Consider the following 21125-nt stretch of genomic DNA (forward strand, 5'->3'; position numbering starts at 1 on the left):
CGGTTAAGCGTCCGACTTCAGCTCAGTTCACGATCTCGCGGTCCGGGAGTTCGATCCCCGCGTTGGGCTCTGGGCTGATGGCTCAGAGCCTGGAGCCTGCTTCCAATTCTGTGTCTCCCTCTCTCTCTGCACCCCCCGCCGTTCATGCTCTGTCTCTGTCTCAAAAATAAATTAAAAAAAAAAACGTTAAAAAATTAAAAAAAAAAGAAACAAACAGAAAAAGCAACGAGGATGCTACATACACCTACTAGGAATAAGTATTACTTGTGAAACGTGTGTGTGTAGGTACTTCTGCCAGCCAGGTTGTGAGGTAAAACATATTTCTTACCGGGGGCCATGGTCAAAGTGACTGGGTCACACGGCACGCTGCAGGTTACCTAGCGGAGCGTAAGCACCACCAGTTGGAGCAGAGGCTGAGACCAAGCAGAGAGGCGCCAGAGGTGGGGGCCAGGCGGGCAGCGTGATCTAAATCTCAGTAGTGCCGTTTTGGGCCCCGGGGAGGTCGGGGGCTCCAGGGGAAGCCAGCTGTGGGTTGTGGTACCAGCTATGTGAGGGCGTGAGGTGTTAGCCGTTGTTCTAGAGAGGCCTCAGCTGTGGCAGCATCTGTGTGAAGAGGCTGAGAGCGGTGGTGGGGTGGGTTGGGAACCCCAGGCTGGGACACCGGCTGTGTCGGGGCAAGCCATCCCGTGTGCCCATCCTGTGTAGACTAGGAAGCGGTTCTCAAAGCGTGTTCCCGGGTTGGTGACCCAGCCTCACCCGGACACTTGTTAGAACTGAGACTTCTCAGGTCCCACCCCTGACCTCTAGAAGTAGAACTCTGGCGGGGGGGTGGGGGGGGCGGACAGCAATCTGCGTTTAACAAACCCTCCAGGTGATTCTGAGGCATAACATTCGAGAACTCTTTTCCCCGGGGGTGCCGTTTGGCGTTCTCTGCTGCGTCTGAGAACAGCGATGCAGGGTCTGGTCCAAAAGCAGCCTTGTCGGAAACCAGAAGTGCTGGGCCTCCAATCTGGGTCTTGTGATATAAAACCCAGTGTTGTTTCCACAGTTTCCGTGGCACATTCCCGTGCTGCACTTAGGTGGGTGGGAACGGTGGGTTTACCCTTCTTACTCGGTCACCTTCCACACTGCTAGCCTCGGCCCGCACCGGGTTCGTGGATACGGTACATTCATATTTACGGCTCTGCAAATGTTCTCAAGTTGCACGTGTATGTGAGAGTGCAAACTTGCATAGGTGTATCTGTTCTGCCTTCTCCGTCCGACAAAGTCCTCCCAGGGCAGAGGCTGAATCCCGCCACCCTTGATCTTCACATTTCCCCTCTGGTAGGGGTTCAGCTCATAGTACACAAACACCTGACCAAGCACCTGACTCCCTCTCTAACCCTGGCCACACAGCCCACCCGTAGGCCGAGGTTCCCAAGCACACTCATGGCCCCTGTAACCTTGAGATAACCTTGATGTGCCTACCAGCACCTGCAACCCATTTCCTCCCCCCAGGACACCTACCTGTTACCTAATGAGAGAGGAGCTATGCGTGGGTGCCGCCACTGAGAATCTTTACCACCCCACTTCCTGTGTTGATTTGTATTGTGCTTTTGGGTCCCTGGTGCCTGAGTGAGCTGTTAACACTCACAACTACTTCCTACTAGTGCTTGAAGTTCAATTTCCACGTGTGTGATAATGTGACAAAAATACCTTAACACCTTATGAGTCTTCAGAGGATGGAAGGAAATAATGTGTGTGAATTTAGCACAGCTCGTGGCACATAGAAAGTACCTGACGAACAGCCCATAAAGGGTGTAGGCAGAGTTTTCTCCTCGGAGAGCCAGATGAGTGCCTACCTATCCTTTGCAAAACAATCTCTGAGAGAAGGTTGTGTGGCCTGGGGAGAGATCCTCAGGTCTGGGGTCCGCAGGGTTGCTTCCGACCCTCACTCCGCCAATTACTCTCCCTGTAATCATTCATGAGCGAGGACCCGAGCCTCTGTTTCTTCGCCCCCCACCCCTGTCCCAAAATATGGTCAGGGATGATGCCAATACCTCCCACACAAGGTGTTTTGAGGATTAAATAGGATTAAATGCGAAATGAAGTTAAATATGAAGCGAAATGAAATGTCAAAATTGCAGAGCTTTGTACAACGGTAAATGCTAGGCAAATGTCATTGTTGTTCTCTTTTGGTGCCTAGAGAGATGCCCAGTGCTCCCCCAAGGTCCACTCACTGGTCGGGGGTGGGGGATGAGAGGGGGGAGACCTGGGGAGCTCTGTTCTGAACAGCTGGGAAAAACTCGTAGAAAGAAGACAACAAGACCTCTGTCCAGATCAGAGAAGACAGCGTCTCAGGAAAAAACCCCAACCCATTCCCTGCACCCCACCCTCTGCAGAACAGCTTAATTTTTCTGTGGAATGTGGGAAATGAACTCTAAGACAAGTGATTGTATCTGGTGTCTGAAATAAACAGAAATGTAACCTAATCCACGAACTGTGAAGTCAAATAGCGGAGAAAGACTCACCTGAGCTAACCACAGCGGTCATTTTGATGAGAAGCCTGGAAAATAATTCAGCCTTGGGTAGGCTGCCCAGGGTGTGGGGCTTGGGAGACTACATAATAGAAATACAAGCACGTTGCACGTTGGAATAAAATTTGGGCTGCATGATCTGGAAGCTTTCCCTCCTACCCCCACCCAGCCATCTGATTATTACACACTGGTGGAAACCATGCCGTCCCATCTTTAAAGTCAAGAGATCACTGGGGCGCCCGGGTGGCTCAGTGTGTTGAGCGTCCGACTTCGGCTCAGGTCACGATCTCGCGGTCCGTGAGTTTGAGACTCACGTCGGACTCTGGGCTGATGGCTCGGAGCCTGGAGCCTGCTTCCGATTCTGTGTCTCCCTCTCTCTCTGCCCCCCGCCCCCCCCGTTCATGCTCTGTCTCTCTCTGTCTCAAAAATAAATAAATGTTAAAAAAAAAATTAAAAAAAATAAATAAAGTCAAGGGATCACAGCCTAGGCATTGCCTTCTCTATTTTGGGGGGTGGGGGGTGGGGTGCTAGTCTGACTTGATGGGTTGGAAGGTCATAAGATCATCTTTTCGACCAGAGGCAGTTACTCTCTGAACCTTCTAAGGCAATGTTAGAATTCATGCTCAAGAGGTATGTATCCATTTAGGGCAAACCGAGTTGACCATCAAAGGCCAATGGCCGGGACAAGTGGGCTCTGGGGACCTGCAGTATGTCCCAGCATCTGGAGGTACAGGAAGGAACATCTGAATGGGTCCATGGTGCAAGAAGCATCAGGAAGTCAAAGGACTAGAAGGGAGTTTGGGGGACAGTCACGGTTCCCTCTGTCCATGAAACCCAGGTCAGCCATTGAGAAGCTAGTAGATACCTCTCTGCCCCACACCATCATGGCTGGAACTACTACCATAGCTTGCTGCTGCACTTAAGAAGTAGTCCTGAGCCTCCTCACAAACTCCTCTTCTGGGCCTGCAGTGCATCATGGGAAATGGGCAACCATAAGAATAGGAGAGCAGAAGGCCCCAAGAGCAATTCCTATCTTTCCCCAGGCACACTCTGACCTCGTGCCTCCTCCTGCTGTCCTTCATCATCATCATCACTACCGTGACCACACCCCCACGTATTTTTTCATGCAGTCCTCATTATCTCCCATGCCCCCTAGCCGTGCACCCTCCCCTCTAGTCACATCAGGTCTTTAGTCTATCCAACCTTTCAATGTCCGGCTCATGTCCCACTTCTTCCACGAAGCCTTCCCTGGCCTTAGAGAACAATGGGCCTCTAATGCAGGAAGCAGAGCTCCGTGTTTGACGTTGCCCTGCCCATATTTTCCATCGGGACTCGGAGAGACCGAAGAATGGCAGGCTTACCTATGTCGTTAACACATCATCAGATGACAGAATCAGGATTTGAAAAGTTGCCCTTCACAGGCTGAGATGATGCAGGAGAACCACCAAAATGAAGTTTGTTAGGCACGTTGTCAAGGGGAGCGGGAGGCTAGAGGAAAGCCCATTTTAATCATGGTTATATACGTACGGAGTCTCGAACAAAGAAACTCTTACCTTTGTATGTTTTGTCCTAGACAGGTAATATGTGGACCGATAACCAGAAATCACCCAGAGGCTGATGAGAGACTCAGAAATCACGTTCTCTGAAGAATGACTGGAGACACGCAGAATGTGTATTTTGAAGAGGAGAAGACTAATGCGGATGTGGGATCCGTCTTCAGAAGGCGCTTATTAGACAATCAGGACGAAGGCAGTGCCAGGACCTCTGGGATGGGTTACAGGGAGATACACTTTGACTCAGCATGAGGAACATGCTTGCGATGATTAAATCATCCTGCCTTGAAACACCAATCTCTTGAGAGGAACAAGTTTCTCACCCTTAGTGATGTTTGTCCAATACCGGGTGACCGTGTGATAAAGATGTAGTGACAAGAATCTTGCATTTGCTGGGGGCAGGGGAGGGGGAATGAGAAGGGACTGGCTTATCTTCCAAATTTCCTTCTGGTTCCCATATGATTCTGTATGCTGTATTCCCTCCTGATCAATGTCCTTAGAAGTAGCAAAAACTAAGTTAAATGTTATCAATGGTTTGGAGGGGCAGAGATGTTGGGGCGTGGGGCTGGAAGAACGGGGAGCGCTTAGCAAGCACGGGACACAGGAAACATTGGGGCAGCTTCCTTCTGAGCATTTCAGGACTGGAAATACAGAAGAGGAAATCCCACCCCTTGTCCTCGGGTTCTTCCTCCTTGAAAGCAGTTGCCGAAGGCGGTGAGCGAATGAAGAGGGAAAGACAGGCCCCAACAGCGCAAACAGAAGCCTGGGTTCCTCAAGTTGTTGAAATCCAAGAAAGCTGTGTCTGTTGGGGGTGCAGCGGGGGTTATAAACGAGGCGAATAGGAGAGAAAGAGGGGGGATGAATATGGAGGAAAAGGTGAAGGAAGGCACTAGAAAGGGTGGAGTCCCAGCAAATGGTAATCTGGCTGGAAAGGAAGCTGATGACAAGAGCAAAGAAGTGGCATGTCATGTGTGGGTACCCCTGTGTGCACAGTCACTGTTTTCACGACATTGTGGCCCAAGAGAGGAAATGCCCCGCTCCTGGAAGAAAGGGCCCAGAGATGAGGTGTGGAGAGGAAATTGATCTGTGCCTACAAAGGGGCTTCTTAAAGGAAGGGGTCCTCAGATAGGACAGAGTTGAGGGAAACGAGAGGGTCACATGAGCCTGTGAGAGTGGCAGCCTGGTGTATACAGAAAACTCTGAATGTGCCGTGAGGACACCTGGGTTCGGGTCCCCGCTCTGCCACTGGTTAGTTGTGGGTCCTGGGGATGTTCCTCTCCCATTCTGTGTAAAACTCTGGGATCCTCCTGTGTAAAACTCTGCTCCAGCTGGGTAGTGGCTGCTGTTAATAATTAGGTGCCAACCAAGTTAATGTGTAGCCGGAACATCATTCTTTTGAGTCAGAAGACGACTCGGTGCCTGTTTATGTTTTTGTGCTGGTAATTCGGGTGACTTTATTTTTGTCTTCCAGTAATGTTTTAATGATGTTCCCTTTGAAAGTTTCTAACGTTTCTCTCCAGGACTTGAGCTGGAAAGGGAAGAGGTTTTGCCCTTGACCAGGCAAAAGGATAGCAGCAAGTCGGATGACCAAGCGTCCCCATTGGCCTGGGAGTGAGGGGTTTCCCAGGACAAGGGACTTTCGGTTGGTGGCAAACCGGATGATTGGTCACCCTAGTGGCGAGAGAGGTGAAGGCTTGGAGGTGACTTGGAGAGGAGGTCCTGGAAGGGCTCTCCTCCTGTTCCCTTTCTATGTGGAGTTTCCCTCATTGCCCCACTGACTGGTGTGGTGGTTTTCATTATAAGGTACAACTCCCTTACTGGGAGGTACAAGGAGGAGAGGCGAGGGGCAGCCTTCGTATCTGTCACAAGCCCCATTGAGACAACTATTGCCAGGAAAGAAGCCGAAATGCTTGACTAGCACTGATGCTATGGGGATTTTCCCTTTTTCTTCAAAAAAAAAAAAAGACCCAGTGGAAAAAAAAAAAAAAAGCGATGAGTTGTGAGGCAGACAGCGGGTCCTACGCGGCCCCAGGAGACGGTGCGCAACTCATTTGCTTAAATTTGCAGCTGACGGCTGCCACCTCTCTATAGGCACCAGGCAGAGAGCCTCTCAACATCAGACAGTGACCAGTCTGGTGACATACGGCTACAAGCATGAACTACCCCTTAACCCTGGACATGGACCTGATCAACTACAACCTGGAGGACATGGTGAGTAGAGACAGATGGTCACCCAGACCCCACTTGGAATTCTCAATTTCCTGTGCCCAGGGCTCAGGGAAGAGGGGACAGCTGTGGAGTCCCCTCCCGCTGTGTATCAGCAGAATCTAGACAGGCCCAATGGCACCTGCCTTTTAAGACTCTATTTCCCCATTCCAAGGAGGAAGCAGATAAGTAGAGTTGTTGCTTTAAATAGACATCCTTTAGAGGGGATCAGAATTTTGGGTTCCAGTCCTGCATCCTCCCGGGCTTGCTATGTGACCTGGAACAAGTCACTTTGCCTCTCCATTCTTCAGAAGAAGGTCCTCCTCTTATCTTTTAGGGCTGGAATAAGGGTCTAGATGGGAAAGTACTTTGGAAGTGTTCTTACTGTCAGGAACCTGGTGCTGTTCAGGGATATTTATTCATCACTTGCTATATGATTGTATCATCAGGGCACTACATTCTGTGTTGAATGGAGAAGCCGAGGATTTGGTCCTGGCCCTCAGATAGCTCACGGTCTACCCATGAAGACAAAACCCCCACTCACTGGAAACTCTTAGACAGTAATTGGGTGCTAAACCAAGGAACTGTGAGACCAGGTGGCCAGCAAGGGAGGGGACCACATGGGGTCAGAGTCGGGGGGGGGCACAGGGATGCCAGATTGGTGGGAGAAACTGTGTTAATCCTAGAAATGTTTTAAAGCATGTTGTGGTCCCCGTCAGAACACTGGAATCTCTAGAGTTGAGGTGTTCTCGGATGGGCTAAGAAAATGATTCCCAGAATCACACTCTACTTCGCACCCAAGTCCCTCCTGTGAAGCAGAGGTTCAGCTGGCTTGGCTGTCACTGGGCTCGCAAAGGAGGTGTGTAGGGAAGAGCTAAAGCAGAGACTCTGGAGCTCCTGTGTGTCGGCAGGAGAGGGCTCTTTATGAGGATCTTTGGGGAACTTCTTTCCTCCTTTCCTCCCATGGCCAATGGCACTTCTAGGGAAAGGACTTCTCTTTGCGCTACACTCTGGGCTGGATCAGAAAAGATCCAAATCCTTTCTCCCAACGCCCACTTGCTTTCCTGACCCTAAACTCACCCTGAAATGTTCTCCAACACCCTTCGGTTCCACCGGCTGGAATCCATGCTGGAACTCTACCAGCCGGGTTCCCAGACGTGCTTGGAAAAGCCCGCCCGCTTGCGCAGATCCCAGAGCTAGGAAGCCGCCGAGAATGTGAGGGGAAGAGCTAATTACCCCAAGTCAGGTCCCTCAGACCCAATCAGATAAAAGCAGAGCCAGAACCATCAGTCTAATCCGACCTGCCGCCTAGCCTGTGGGACCCAATACAAAATGAAAACGCAGGGCCCCTTGTTCAAAAATTATTAAGAATTTCAAGATAGCGATCGCAGAGCACTAAACCGAGCGTGGAGCTCTTCTAAGTACAGGGCCCGGCGTGACTGCACAGGCCACATGTCCATAAAGTTGGCCCCGAGAGAAATGACAGACTCTGGGCAGTACCCTCAACCAGGCTAAAACCCCACCGCCCTGACAAGGTGCCAACACCTCCCACCCTGGCCCCCAGTCTTGGCCCCTGGCCTCACCCGAGTAGGTTAGTGGATGTTTCCCTCTGCCTACAGCTTTGAGCTGACCACGAACCCTGACCCAGTTGGACGCATAGTAACCAACCCAAGATCTGGCCACTCCTGGCTTCTGAGAAACCGCAAGAGTTTCCCCTAACTGCATGCGCCACTCCACTGCGTGACCTACTAGAGACAGGTGGTGGCAGAGGGCAGGGGACAACAGGGCGTGTCCCATATATTAAAGACCACCAGCAGCCCAGGGAGAGAGACCCGACTACTTGTTACGAACTGAGGGCCCTTGGCCACAGCCAGGTGTTGGTCATCCTGTCTTCCCTTCCGCCTCTTGAATTCTGAGATCAACTCCAGCCACTTGAGATGTCCATTTTTAAAAGAGGAGCAGCCAATCCCCACGAGTGGCGGACCTACACAAAAACTCTAGATGGCTGACTAAGCACAAGGAGCCAGGTCCCTGGGGCGGGTGTACCAGGGACCGATCCTGCTAGGAAGGCAGACCTAGGCAGACCCAGAAAAGTCTCTGTCCACAGGAACCTTGATGTGAGAGTGCAGGAACCTTGATCTTGACAGCCCCGGGGCCTGGGCTGGGGGACCTACAGGGGCTGGGGGTAAACCTCACCTCCAGCCCCACCACACCAGCCAGGAGGGGAAGCTGCTAAAAAGCAGGACGAATCTGGTCCAACCCCAGGACCTGGACTCCCCTATCCTCTCGTCAGTGATGGTCCCCCCAAAACATTTCACTGTGGGCAGAGCATCACAGGCTACAAAGCCTGTCCACGTGTATCACCTGCTTTCATCAAGGTGTAAGGAAGAGGAACCAAAACCAGCCCAGGCTGTCTCGGGCCATGCGTTGGGAGAGGGGAGGATCCCCCACCCCAAATAGGTCAAAAGTCCCAGAAGAATCCCAGTGGAGAGGGCCCCAACTGGAGGTGATCTGAGGAATCGGAGGTGAGGGAGAGACCCAGGTCCAGCCTGGGGAGGGTTCAGTGTTGGGGCGAATCTGGGCTCAGACATACAGACCGCAGTCTCCACCGGGAACTCTTGCCTTCCTTAAGGACACAGACCCCACCTCTCTGGCAGAACGGGATAAAAGTGGCCACGGATTAGGCCCTGAGAATCAGGAGACAAGAACGAATAGTCTTTCAGGAGTGACCGGACAAAATGTTTCAAGTGGGTGCTGACTGTACAAAACCTAGGGTACACATCTACCTGTCCCCCAGACTGGGTGACTGTCCCCAAAGTGCAAATTGACTTTGGGGTGCCACGTGGGGACCCTCCCCCAAAACCTAAAGGTTCAGCGCAAAGATAGAAGTAGCTTTGGAGCACCTACATGGCTCAGTTGCTTAAGCGTCTGACTCTTGGTTTCAGCTTAGGCCATGATCTCGTGGTTCGTGGGTTCGAGCCCCGTGTCGGGCTCTGCACTGACAGCTGGGAGCCTGCTTGGTACTCTCTCCCTCTTTCTCTCTGTCTCTCCCTGCCCCTCTCCCTCTCTGCCCCCACTCGTGCTCTCTCTCTCTCTCTCTCTCTCTCAATCAATCAATAAACATTAAAAAAAAAAACAAAAACGTAGAAGTAGCTTAAAGTCTCCCCCCAGAACCACATCCGGGGCAGTACCATGTTCCTAATGGTCAAAACCCTGGGTACAGAGGAAAGAGGAGCCTGGCGGCTTCACTTCTGAAGGGGGGGAGGGGGGAGGGGGGAGGGGGGCAAACCAGGCCCCACATCTCTTCTTCCTTCAAGTGGCAAGCCAGAGTCTCAGATGGTCTTTTGGGAGTGTGGACCCTCAAAAGGAAGAATGGGATCAGGGACACAGACCCCCATTCGCACCCTTAGCCCGATGTCAATCCTCAAGCCACTGAAGGCTGGAAGGACAGATGCCCGGCTGACCCCATTCACAGCTCTTGCCTCTTGGTTGGGAATATCCAGACAAGGGCACAAAAGGAGACAGAACCTGTGGGTGCTGCCTAAGGCCAGAGCAATGACCTGCGTCTGTGTGCAGACGCGTCCTGCGGCCAGTATGACTCAGGCCCCTGGGCTCCCGGGGTTCTGCCCGGATGAGCCACAGCACCCAGCAGGCCGGTGCTCTCTGGGGGGCTGAACGCCAAGGTCAGTCTGGCCACAGGACAGACAGCTAGAGAAGCGAAGCTCCCCCACAGGTGCCGAGCTACCTGAAGATCGTGCTCATCCTTGGGCAGAGCATGACAGCCCGAGAATCCGAGCATCTGGGAGCTGTGAGTGAGGGGCACTCGAGGGCAGAGCCCAGTCTCCCGTCCAGGGCTGGAATCCCTTCCCGAATACTTGAGCTCATTCTTCCTCCTCCCAGGGGACCCCAACCCACCGTGGGAGAGTTCTGCCTGTGAGAAGCTCCTTTCTCCTTTAACTGAAACACCCAACCCCCAGCCTCTGCCCATCCCTCCCCATCTGCCCTCGAGAGCCTCAAACAGTGAGCCCGTCCCGCCCTCTTGCCTATGGTGGTTCTTCCAGTCCTTGAAGAAGGCATCTGTCCTGGGCTCGGGTCTTCTTCTCCCAAGACTCTGCACCCCGGTACCAGAAAACTTCCTCCCAGGGTGGGGATTTCCAGACCCCTCAGCAAACCGGTCACCCTTGTCCAGACCAAACAAACTGCGATGGTGTCAGCTGCCCACCTACAGGTTTCTGTTCACCTAAGTAAGGTGATGGGAGCCTTTCTGGCAGCCGCGTCACCCTGTTGACTCATCTTAAGCTAGCAACCAGCAGACTCTCGGGCCTTTTTCTTCATCAACTGTCGGTAAGCCAGGTCTTCCCTAACTTGTCCCCCGACGGTTGAAATCTTAAACCCGAGTCTAGGTCTCTATATTTTCCCCTGTCAATTCCATCTGGTCAGCTTGGGCCTCTAGTTCCAGGCTGTGGAGGACGCTGCATTGCCTGGAAGGGTCCCCCAGCCGTGTCAGCTGAGACAGGGTGGAGAGTGTCAAAGGGGTGAGGGTCCGGGACAGACTCCGGAGGAATGCCCCGGTTAGCCCCTGCCCCACCAGCTCACGCAGTCTAATCAGCAAATGTTTGCTAATCCTCACACTGGCCAGTGCAGCGCCCCGATGCACCTGCTCCCCTCCTCCCCCCCTGCCCATCCTCTCTTCTCCTCAACACCAGAACACAGAATGTTCTAACTCCTCTCGCCCCGTCCCCGGTGCTCAGAGCAATTTCTACCTGGATTCCTGGCTCACTGCTCAGCTTTATCCTGCTCCTCAGGTCTCCTTGCCTTCTCTGGGGCATGAGCCCCCGGCCTCTGTGCAGGCTCTCTGCTGGGTACCTGCCTAGGCCACATGCCCTCGTGGCCTGGCCTGGGCACGTGGCTGTGTCTCTACACGGTGCGTGCTGCTGTCAGAGTATGTGTGTGCCTGAGGGCCCCGGGTTCCTGCAGCTTTTGATGTCAAAGAATGAGTAAGCGCTAGGCCAGATTGCCTGCACTGAGCTCCCTCAGGGTGTGAGCCGTGGAGGGTTCCCTTCTGCACCCCACTCCCCAACGTATTTAGGATTAGGTTCCTCATCTTCCCACCGGGCCAGAGTCAACCTTGCCTCCCTACCTCTCTCCATGGTTCGGGGAGGGGTGGGGTGACTGGTCCCCTAGGTATGGGAAGTGGCTTTCACATGTGCCACTTCTGAGCCCCCAAAATGTCTGTTTGACACCTCCTGCTGAGATGTACTAACAACTCCCAGCACCCCTCAAACCGGCTTCCTCCCATGTTGTTGCCCTCCCTGCCGGAGCACTTTTCCAAACAAATACCTCTTGGCAAGAAGGAAAAGATAGCTCCCCTCAACCCTCTTTGAAACCCAGCTTCTCAGGAGATGGGAGTTCTAGGGTCCTGGGGGCACCTCCCGCCGCGCGGATGTTAAATGAGCAATAAACCAATCAGCCTGGATGCTTTAGAGGGTAAGGATTTGAGTGGTTCTCATAAAGGGCCTCCGGGGTCAGGTGGGCGGGCTGTACCTACACCGGCCAGACGTTGCCCAAGGGGCAGTGGGCCGCCAGGCTCCCCCCCAAAGTTAGGCGGAGTCCAGCCCCACTGACTGCCCCAGGCCCCGTATCTCTTCGCCCCTGGTCTGAATTGCTTTGCTCACCACTCACCTCACTGTTTCCCCCGTGTACCTCCTGGTCAATTCCAATAGGAGTCAACGAGCATACTGGAAATAGCTCCCGGTATGGGGACAGAACCCAAGATGGGCTCTAGGCTCTCAAGGGTATTGGGAGGAGGCAGGAATGGAGGAAGGGTGAAAAGAAGTGTTTGAGTCTCTGCAGAGGCACAGAGAGGGACTTGCCTCAAACTTTGGAATACAAGGGCCCCCAGCCCTCTCTGAGAAACTGCTCTCAGCGGTAGTAACGACACAGAGAGGGGCGCCTGGGTGGCTCAGTCAGCTAAGCGTCCGACTCTTGATTTCGCTCAGGTCACGATCTCACAGTTAGCGGGATCGTGGGATCGTGGGATGGAGCCCTAGGTCAGGCTCTGTGCTGACAGTGCAGAGCCTGCTTGGGATTCTCTCTCTCTCTCTCTCTCTCTCTCTCTCTGTTCCTCCCCCTGCTCTCTCTCTCAAAGTAAATAAAGATGAAAAAACTTGGTTAAAAAGACGCAGAGAATGTAAGAAGAGAATCTAGTTCCAAGCTAGGAAGGAGGGAGGTAGGAAGGTGGGGCTGAGTGGGACCTTGGAGGAACCGTAGGCATTAATGAGACAGGCAGTTGTGGGGAGAAAGAATTGTTCTGTAAAAGGCAGAGTTGGAACAAAGTCTTGGAGACTGGAATGATGAACCTGGAGGACAGGGCGCCTAAGACGATAAAGTAGAAGGCGAGGCTTGAGAAGTTGGAGGAATATACATTTTGTAGACACATCAAGCCCCCGTAGGGGAGTTCAGACGTCACCCTGCAAGCCCATGGTTTTCAAATGAAAGTAGAGCTGTTTTTTTTTTGTTTTTTTTTTTTTTGTTTTTTAATTAAACGAGAGCTTCTGTGTGAAACACCACACGAGACAAGAGTGGAGAAGTTTGGTTCGAAGGCAAGGAGAGGAGCTGAGCCCCCCCCCCCCCCCCCCCCCCCCCCCAGCCCCAGGAAGCCCTGCAAGGACAGTCCCTGGATGGGATCACGCTGTGTGGAGTGCCCTGCAATCGGATCTGAAATGTGGCCGTGTGTGTCAAACCTCTTTCCCTAAGAGAACATGCAGTTAATCTCATTTCTTTTTGAGAACTACATCGTATTCTGTTGTGTGAATGCACGGAGACTGGCTTACGCCAATCTCCTGTTGAGTAATTGCATCACAAACATGACTTCTTATAATTGGCTTTGCTATTAAATGTGAAACTGGGCGAGGGGGGTAAAGGTGAAAAGCAAACCACTGCTTACAGGTAACCGGGGACCAACGAAGGACTTTAAGCAGGACACTGATGGGATCTGCGGGTTGGAAAATTCCTCCTGTGTTTGGCGGATGGACAAGGGTGGAGAAGTTGCTGGCATGGGGCCATGGAGGCGATAGGGTGAAGAAGGGCTGGACTGAGGCTGTGGCAGAGGGATGCTGGGGTGGGGGGAGGCAGAGGGCTCTGCCATCGCACCGATGTATCTCCCACCCCCTTCCCCCAGACCCACTTGCCCCGGGGACCAGAAGGAAAGACACAGGTTGGGGACCTGGGTCTGCCCACTGAGAGCGAATAATGTGACCCACAACTGGGGCCCCTGGGTGGCAGCGTAACCATCTCCTGCTTTGTGCAAGACCCTCACTCTCCTGGAAGAAGGGCAGTGTGAGACCATCTAGAGCTTCTGTGCAGAGTATCCTGTCCCATCCTCTGCCTCCCCGGGGCTCATCATTTAAAGAAGTGTCTTTTTCAACCCACATAAGTTGGTTATAATTGGTTTGAAACCATGGGGAGGGGGCCGGTGGGAGGGGTGGAGAACAGGGCTGGGAAGTGAGGAGGAGCAGGTGCAGGGGGACAGCTGCGAGTGAAAGGTATGAAAACAGACACCGTGTCTTCCTTTGCGGTTAGCTGGGTAAACAACCTGAGCGCTGGTGGGGTGGGGTAAGGGGGGAGAAGTAGTGGGGGGAGGAGAAGGAGGAGGAGGTGAGGGGAGGAGGAAGGGGAGGAGGAGGAGCTTCCAGAGACAAAGTGGGCGCATCACCCTCTCTTGGAACAGCAACACCCCTTCCTCTCTTCTGAAGCGAGAAGGAAGCAGAGGAGGGAGCTCCCGAGTGATGGGCAGAAGCAGGGAGGGAAGCCCAGGCAGGGCTGCGTAGTGGTGGAAAAATCGGCTCTGGAGGGAGATCAACGTGGGTTCAAACACACCTGACCTTTGTAAGATAGGAAAATCACAGGGGCGCCTGGGTGGCTCAGTCGGTTAGGCGTCTGACTTCGGCTCAGGTCATGATCTCACAGCGAGTTCGAGCCCCGTGTCAGGCTCTGTGCTGACAGCTCAGGAGCCTGGAGCCTGCTTCCGATTCTGTCTCCCTCTCTCTCTGCCCCTCCCCTGCTCGCTCTCCTTCTGTCTCTCTCTCTCTCTCTCTCAAAAATAAACAAACAGTAAAAAAAAAAAAAAAAAAAAGACAGGAATAGCACATACCTGAGCTTGTTATGCGGAGTGAACAAAGCAGGAGGCTAGCGCTACAATTTCAGCTACAGTGAAGACATTCAGGAACAGGGAGACGCATCAAGAGGAAGCCCGTAGGCCACACCAGCAGCTGCCCCCTCAGCAGGATCTTAGGTTTTAGCGCCCGCTGCTCTGTTGGGAATTGGAGCAGACGGCCCCTTGCCCCAACCAGACCCATTTCCAAAACTGAAGTTCCAATTCCATGCCGTGAGCCGGCGGCCTTCCCTACCCGAGGACACGTAAACTCAAAGCACCTAACAGGTGCACAGCCCTTTAGAGTCCGTGAAGCCTCTCCCTACCAAACGCACCACGTATCTCCTTCCATCTTCGTCACCACCCCGCGAGGAATCAGTCCCGTTTACAGTCGAAACCTGCAGCTGGAAAGGGCAAAGCGATTTGTTCGTGGACACACAAGGGGAGGTCGGGATTTGGTCGGTGGGATGTATCGGGAGCCCAGGGACAAAGGCAGCGTGGGGGTGGGGAGGACAGGAGAAATCTACAGGGGACTCGGGGTCCCCCTGTGAGGGGGAAGATGGGTCCTCAGTTCCCCGCCCTGCTGTCTCCTTGCCCTTGCAGTACAAGGAACTAGGCAACTACAGCGACAGCACGGAGAGCCCCGCGGTGGAAAATCACCTCTGCTCCACAGCGGAGGGGCCCCTCCTGTCCTCCTTCAAGGCCGTGTTCATGCCCGTGGCCTACGGCCTCATCTTCCTCCTGGGGATGATGGGCAACATCCTGGTGCTGGTGATCCTGGAACGCCACCGGCAAACCCGCAGCTCCACCGAGACCTTCCTGTTCCACCTGGCCGTGGCCGACCTCCTCCTGGTCTTCATCCTGCCTTTTGCCGTGATCGAGGGCTCCGTGGGCTGGCTCCTGGGCACTTTCCTCTGCAAAACTGTGATCGCCCTGCACAAGATCAACTTCTACTGCAGCAGCCTGCTCCTGGCCTGCATCGCCGTGGACCGCTACCTGGCCATCGTCCACGCCGTCCACGCCTACCGCCACCGCCGCCTCCTCTCCATCCACATCACCTGTGCCACCATCTGGCTGGCGGGCATCTTCTTCGCCTTGCCGGAAATCCTCTTCGCCAAAGTGAGCCGCCTCCATCGCAACGACTCTCTGCCGCGCTGTACCTTCTCTCAGGAGAACCGAGCCGAAACCAACGCCTGGTTCACCTCCCGCTTCCTCTACCACCTCGGGGGCTTCCTACTGCCCATGCTGGTGATGGCCTGGTGCTACGTAGGAGTGGTGCACCGGCTGTGCCAGGCCCAGCGGCGCCCGCAGAGGCAGAAGGCGGTCAGGGTGGCCATCCTGGTGACGAGTGTCTTCTTTCTCTGTTGGTCGCCCTACCACGTCGTCATCTTCCTGGACACCCTGGCGAGGCTGAAGACCGTGAGCAACAGCTGTGAGCTGAACGGCTACCTCTCCGTGGCCATCACCATGAGCGAGTTCCTGGGCGTGGCCCACTGCTGTCTCAATCCCATGCTCTACACGTTCGCGGGCGTCAAGTTCCGTAGTGACCTGTCGCGCCTCCTGACCAAGCTGGGCTGTGCCGGCCCCGCCTCCCTCTGCCAGTTCTTCCCTACCTGGCGCAAGAGCAGTCTCTCTGAGTCAGAGAATGCCACCTCCCTCACCACCTTCTAGGTCCCGGCCCCCTTCGTTTCTGCTTTCCTTGGGGGATGCGGTGTTACTGGAGCCCCTTCCACGGGACCTGGGATCCTAAGAGCTCGCCGTGGCCTGGCTGTGTCCTCACATGGGGCAGCTGGATGAACCAACCCCTCTCTCCAGGACATCCCTGCCATCGCTTCTTCCAGCCCCAGGGCTGGGCTGCAGGCCGGGGAGGGGAGGCAGCCCAAAGGCAAAAGCAGAGGATACCTGTGCCCGGCTGTATCCCCCGGGGCTGAGATGACCCCCCCCCCCCCCACACACACCTTGTTTCATCTTAACCGTTGGAAGCTCAAGAAACAACTTTTACTTCTGCCCTTGCCCATTGAGGAAGTGAGTCCCCTCCCAGAATGCACTCCGTCAGCTCAGGGACCACCCACGTGCACCACTACCCACCTCTCCTCTCGCCCCACCTGCCGAAAGAAGCTAGAGGCTGAGCACCAGGGGATGGATGGAGGTCAAGGCCGAGGAAAGGCCAGCTGGCAAAAGAACGCGGCCTTAATGTCTCAGTCACTAACAAACACAGACGTTCTGCCGGGCCACCAGCCCTGCAGCATCTTGACCAGGCAGGAAACTCAGACTGACCCAATCCCGGAAGCTGCTCCTGGCCCTGACCAAAATGGCCCCGGGCCAGCCCCGCGTCACTGGGCCCTGGGAGGTCTGCAGACTGAGGGCAGACTCCAGGCGCCCTCAGAGACCAGCCAGCCAGTGTCCTACAGAAGAAAGAAGGCCCAGCCAGCAGAGAGAAGCCACTGACAGGAAAGATTCTCCTTCCTTAGCCCCAAGGAGGCACAAGTAAAAACCAAGGCCTGCTGTCTTCTCTGCCCAGTGTAAAGAGGGCCAGGGGCAGTAGGGTCCGGGGTCCTGGCGGGTCTGGACACTGATAAGGAAGGAGGCAGTCCGTTCCTTCCCGCCCCCCTCTCTGCAAGCTACACAGCAAAGGGGTCGCAATCGCACGGAGGGAGCACTTCGCCGAGAGTCAGAACGGAGATGGAGACCCGCCCCCCAGAGAAGGACGACAGACTGAAAGGGGCTTCTGGGGGTCATCACATCCAGCGCCCTGCCTGCAGGCCAAACCCAGAGCTTGCCTGTCTCTCTGGGCCTCAGCAAGAGCCACGAGGCATCCCCTTCGTCTAGGCAGGGTGAGAAGCAGGCCTGGGCAGGGAAGTCCCCGAGCCTCAGGAAGCCAAGCCCTGCCCCTGAGAGGATACTACTCAGATGGAACCAGAAGATGCTGCTCCGTGCCTGCCTGCCCAGAGAGGGCTCTCCCTCCCTCCTCCGCAGCCTCTGGGCTCGCCAGGGCGGGATGTCCGGGACCCCAGCACTTGCTGAGGGCACCTCTGGGTTGCCCAGTCCCGCTCAAGGCAGCTGGCCGAGCTCCCTGGGAGGCCCCCATGGTGGAAGTCAGAGCTTGTGACCCCAGGAGGGAGGGCTGTATCTTCACCGTAGGACCCTGGGAAAGCCCCCGGAGCCCCGCTTTTTCTCTCCCAGCATCCAACAGTAAGCTGGGCCGTCGAGTAGCCAGACACAGAAGCAAAAAGGCAAGAGGATGGATTTTAATTTTCTCTTTTTAATAAAAAGGCACCTATAAAACAGGTCAATACAGTACAGGCAGCACAGAGACCCCCGGAACAAGCCTAAAAATTGTTTCAAAATAAAAACCGAGAAGATGTCTTCACATATTGTATTTATATATTTATATTTATATATATATATTTATATAATGGTACAAAATGGCTGGGGGTATGGCCATGGATGGAGGGAAGTAGGCTGGCCTGTGGAGTTCACCTTGGAAAGCTAGTCTGGTGGCGGAGATGGGAGAAGAGAATGGGGAGGGCATTAGGCCCTTTGCGGTCTGACCCCTCTCTCCTCTGGGCAGGAAACACTTAGAGTCAGTTTGGGGAGTCTTGGGTCGGGGGGGGGGGGTTGGTTCATGGGTACAAGGCCCAGGTTGAGGCAGGGTGGGCAAAGCGCCTGGCAGGATGGAAGCTAGGTGGCCCCCAGACACAGATGTCGGGGCCCTGGCCCTGGGCCCCTGGGAAGGTGCTGGGGGAGGCAGGGGCCTGCAGCCAGCCGGCCCCAGAGGAAGCGCTTGACCTGGCTGACGGTGGACTGAGGACAGCACCAGACTGGGAAAAGTGGGGCGAATTCCCTTTGTATCACAGCTGCCAATGCTAGACCAGACCCTGCAGATCAGGAAGGCTGGGGATGGGGCCACGGCAGAAGACCCCTTGTCTAGAAATGGCCCTCGGCCCCGGAGGCGGGGCACAGAAGGCCAGGGAACTGCCCTGCCACCTCACAAGGCAGGAAAGGAAGTGAGAAAAGGAGAAGTGTTTTACTCCTGGGGCCAAGGGGGCAAAACACTGAGTCTGTATGGCTTCAGCTCTGACCAGAGGCAGGTGGGGAGTTTTGGGAAAGAGCAGGGGACTGAGGGGGAGGCAGTGGCTGCGCCTGGGCGGGCACAGAGCCCTGAGCCCGGGGCAGGGGGACCTTGCCGGTGAGAAGGCAGGCAGAGAGGAGGCGACAGGAGGCCCCCTGCTTTTCCAACACTTTCTCTAATCCATGCTCAAAGGATGGAGGCTGGAGAGAGACAGATCTACTCAGCCAAACCCTTTTCCTTCCGCCTTTGGTGATAAGAAGTAGGTGGCAGTTCCTGGAAGAGACGGGGCCTGGGGGTCACCTGGCCCAGGGCTACCGCAGCAGGCACAGGACCACGTGGACCACCGTGCCACCACCCCATGGCTCCACTCAAGGGGGCCACACAGCCTCCACCTCTCCCTCCTTTCCTTCATCCCACACTGGGGAGGGAGGACTTCAAGTTCTGGCCAAGGTGTAGCAGCAGGGGACACCAGCCATCCATAGCTGGGAAGCCAGGGCCCCGTGTCGCCTGTGCGGGGCGAACACACACGCCCGTGCACACATTCTCCTGAATCATTCAGCAACAGACAGACTGCCGCTCTGGGAGGCCTCAGCCCGGATGGAGCTCTCCAGGAGGAAGCCTCGGTGGTCTGACCTCAGTTTAGGTGCGGGCTATCTTTCATTTCACCGTTTGGGGAAGGGACCGGAATGGTATCCTTACAGACCCAGAGACAATGCAAACACTGGGTACCTGTGTCAGACTGCATGGTCCTGAGTCCAGGAGAATGGAAGGGGCAAGAATTTGAAGAGGGAGGGAAGGGTTTTCTTTTATCCTTTTTTCTTTTTTGTGACTTCTATCAAAACACAGAAATACAGCACACACACAAACCGGCACAAAAGCGCAGCGCTCTATTTACAGCTGCGGCTGGCACCTGCCCACCTGGCCAGCCGCCTGCAGGGAGGGGTGGGAGAGGGGGTCAGCCACATCAGCAGGGAGAGGAAATGAGGCAGGAAGAGACAGAAGGAAAAACAGGTGGGAGCAGAGAAACCAAGAGGAGAGAGAAGCTCGCGGCAGAAAGGAAAGGGACAGAGTGGGGAGACCTCCTCCCCCCCCTCTCCCCCCACGGACTCGACACAGGACTCCGAAAGCACAGCTGCAGAGGGTGGGTGCAGAGAAAGAGGGAAGGGAGAGGCTCCATAGGACTGGGGAGGAACGGGCGAGGGGCAGTCCCGGTGGTGGCCGAAATGGAACCCCAATCCAAAACCCCCCACCCCGCTCTGTCACTTCCCCTTAAGCTGCCAGCACATCTGGTTTCCACAAAATGCCACGCCCCACACAAGCCCCTCCCACCCCCTCCACCCCACCCCTTGACCCAGGCCATCCCAACACTGGAGGGGAAGGAACTTTCTTAAGGTTATCATATTTGCAGTATCGCCCCAGCTCCGGCCCCGCACGGGGACTGCTAGAAGGGCAGGTTGGCCATGCTGCCCGGCGCCGGGAGGTAGCCCATCTGGCTGTCCAGAGACACGCTGCGCTGCCGCAGGGGATGGGACACCATGAGGTTCTGCTGGGGCGGGGGGCCCATGAGGGAGCCCTGTGGGGACAGCATGTGGGGGGGCTGGCTGTAGACCTCGCCCCCCACGCCCCGTTGCTTCATCAGCATGAAATTCTGCTGGGTCATGAGGCCTTGCGGAGGCGACATGACCCCCTGGTGCAGGCCGTGGGGCACCATGCCCTGCTGTGGGGGCACACCTGTCCTGCCCAGCAAGGACATCTGTCCGGGGTGGCACATGGACATGTTGAGCCCCCGCTGGACGCCCTGCTGGCCCGGGAGGTTGGGGGGCCGTGAGGGGGTCTGCTCCGCCATCATGTTCTGCAGGTTCATGAGATGCAGATTGGGGGGCTGGGCCTTGGGGGGCTGGTTCTCGCTCTTGGGGAAGTACTGGAGGGTGCTGCTTGGCTTCTCAGAGGGGATGATCCTCGACAAGTCGAACTCAGGGATCCCCGTCGGGGTGGGCCGGATCACCTCGCTCAGCTCGGGGTCGTTCAGCACTGATGCCACCCCGGGGAGCACGCCCGGCGGGTAGGCGTCGCCCATGCGCCCAGCCATGCCTTTGCCCATCAGGTGCTGCTGAGGGGGCATGGGGCCGGGCGGCTGGCTAGGCAGGTCCTCTGGGGGCAGGGGCATGCCTGAAGGGTAATGCTGCTGCAGGCCAGGCCCCCCACCCCCACCCCCACTGGGGGCCATGGCACCGTGGGGCTGCTGCAGCCGAGGAGGGAAGGGCATCATCTGGGAGGAGCTGGGCACAGGGCCGCAGGGGGCATTCAGGGAGTCTGGGCCCCCTGGAGGCAGCATCATCGAGTTTTGAGGGGGCCCTCCTGTCCCCTGCGCATTGGGGTGCAATGGAATGTTGGACCCCAGAGGGGTAGGGGAGGGCAACATGGTAGGTGGGGGTTCGTGGGACAGGGGCTGCTGGCCTGGCAGGTTCATGCCCATGGGGCTCTGGGCAGCAGCCGAGTTCAGGTGCATCTGGTTGGGCTGGTTATTGCTGATCCCTGCGGGGAGAGAGAAAAGAGGGTCAGAAGCTGTGTGCACCCCGCTGTGAGAGGGTGCAGAACTCAGTCCTTCCCCACTCCCCAGCCAGGCT

The 21125-nt window shown here is 55.5% G+C and overlaps 2 protein-coding genes and 1 long non-coding RNA gene across 8 annotated transcripts in view; 1 reads left to right on the forward strand and 2 right to left on the reverse strand.

Moving 5' to 3' along the window:
* Positions 1-116: 116 nt before the first annotated feature.
* LOC115526126 lies at positions 117-15178 on the reverse strand. 2 transcript variants are annotated; one of them, XR_003972543.1, is made up of 5 exons: positions 15087-15178; positions 14427-14830; positions 3878-4280; positions 329-2598; positions 117-155 (listed from the first exon to the last, which is right to left on the reverse strand). It is a non-coding gene; the product is annotated as an uncharacterized LOC115526126 (long non-coding RNA). The 2 variants fall into 2 exon arrangements; XR_003972545.2 differs by lacking the exon at positions 117-155 and having other exon boundaries at positions 162-2598; positions 3878-4004; positions 4070-4280.
* Positions 5867-17796, forward strand: CXCR5 (C-X-C motif chemokine receptor 5). The gene is made up of 2 exons (XM_030333615.1): positions 5867-6280; positions 15030-17796. Exons 1-2 carry the CDS (start codon positions 6224-6226, stop codon positions 16095-16097), a joined length of 1125 nt encoding a protein of 374 aa, XP_030189475.1. The 5' UTR covers positions 5867-6223; the 3' UTR covers positions 16098-17796.
* Positions 17669-21125, reverse strand: part of BCL9L (BCL9 like) — a 28563-nt gene continuing 25106 nt past the window's right edge. For all 5 annotated transcript variants that reach the window (XM_030333611.1, XM_030333610.1, XM_030333614.1 and 2 more), the window contains one exon: positions 17669-21033. In XM_030333611.1, coding sequence (XP_030189471.1) covers positions 19940-21033 — 1094 coding nt within the window. In that variant the 3' untranslated portion in view covers positions 17669-19939. The remainder of the gene's footprint in view (positions 21034-21125) is intronic.

The sequence above is a fragment of the Lynx canadensis genome, chromosome D1, assembly GCF_007474595.2.
Source record: "Lynx canadensis isolate LIC74 chromosome D1, mLynCan4.pri.v2, whole genome shotgun sequence".
NCBI classification, from domain to species: Eukaryota; Metazoa; Chordata; class Mammalia; order Carnivora; family Felidae; genus Lynx; species Lynx canadensis.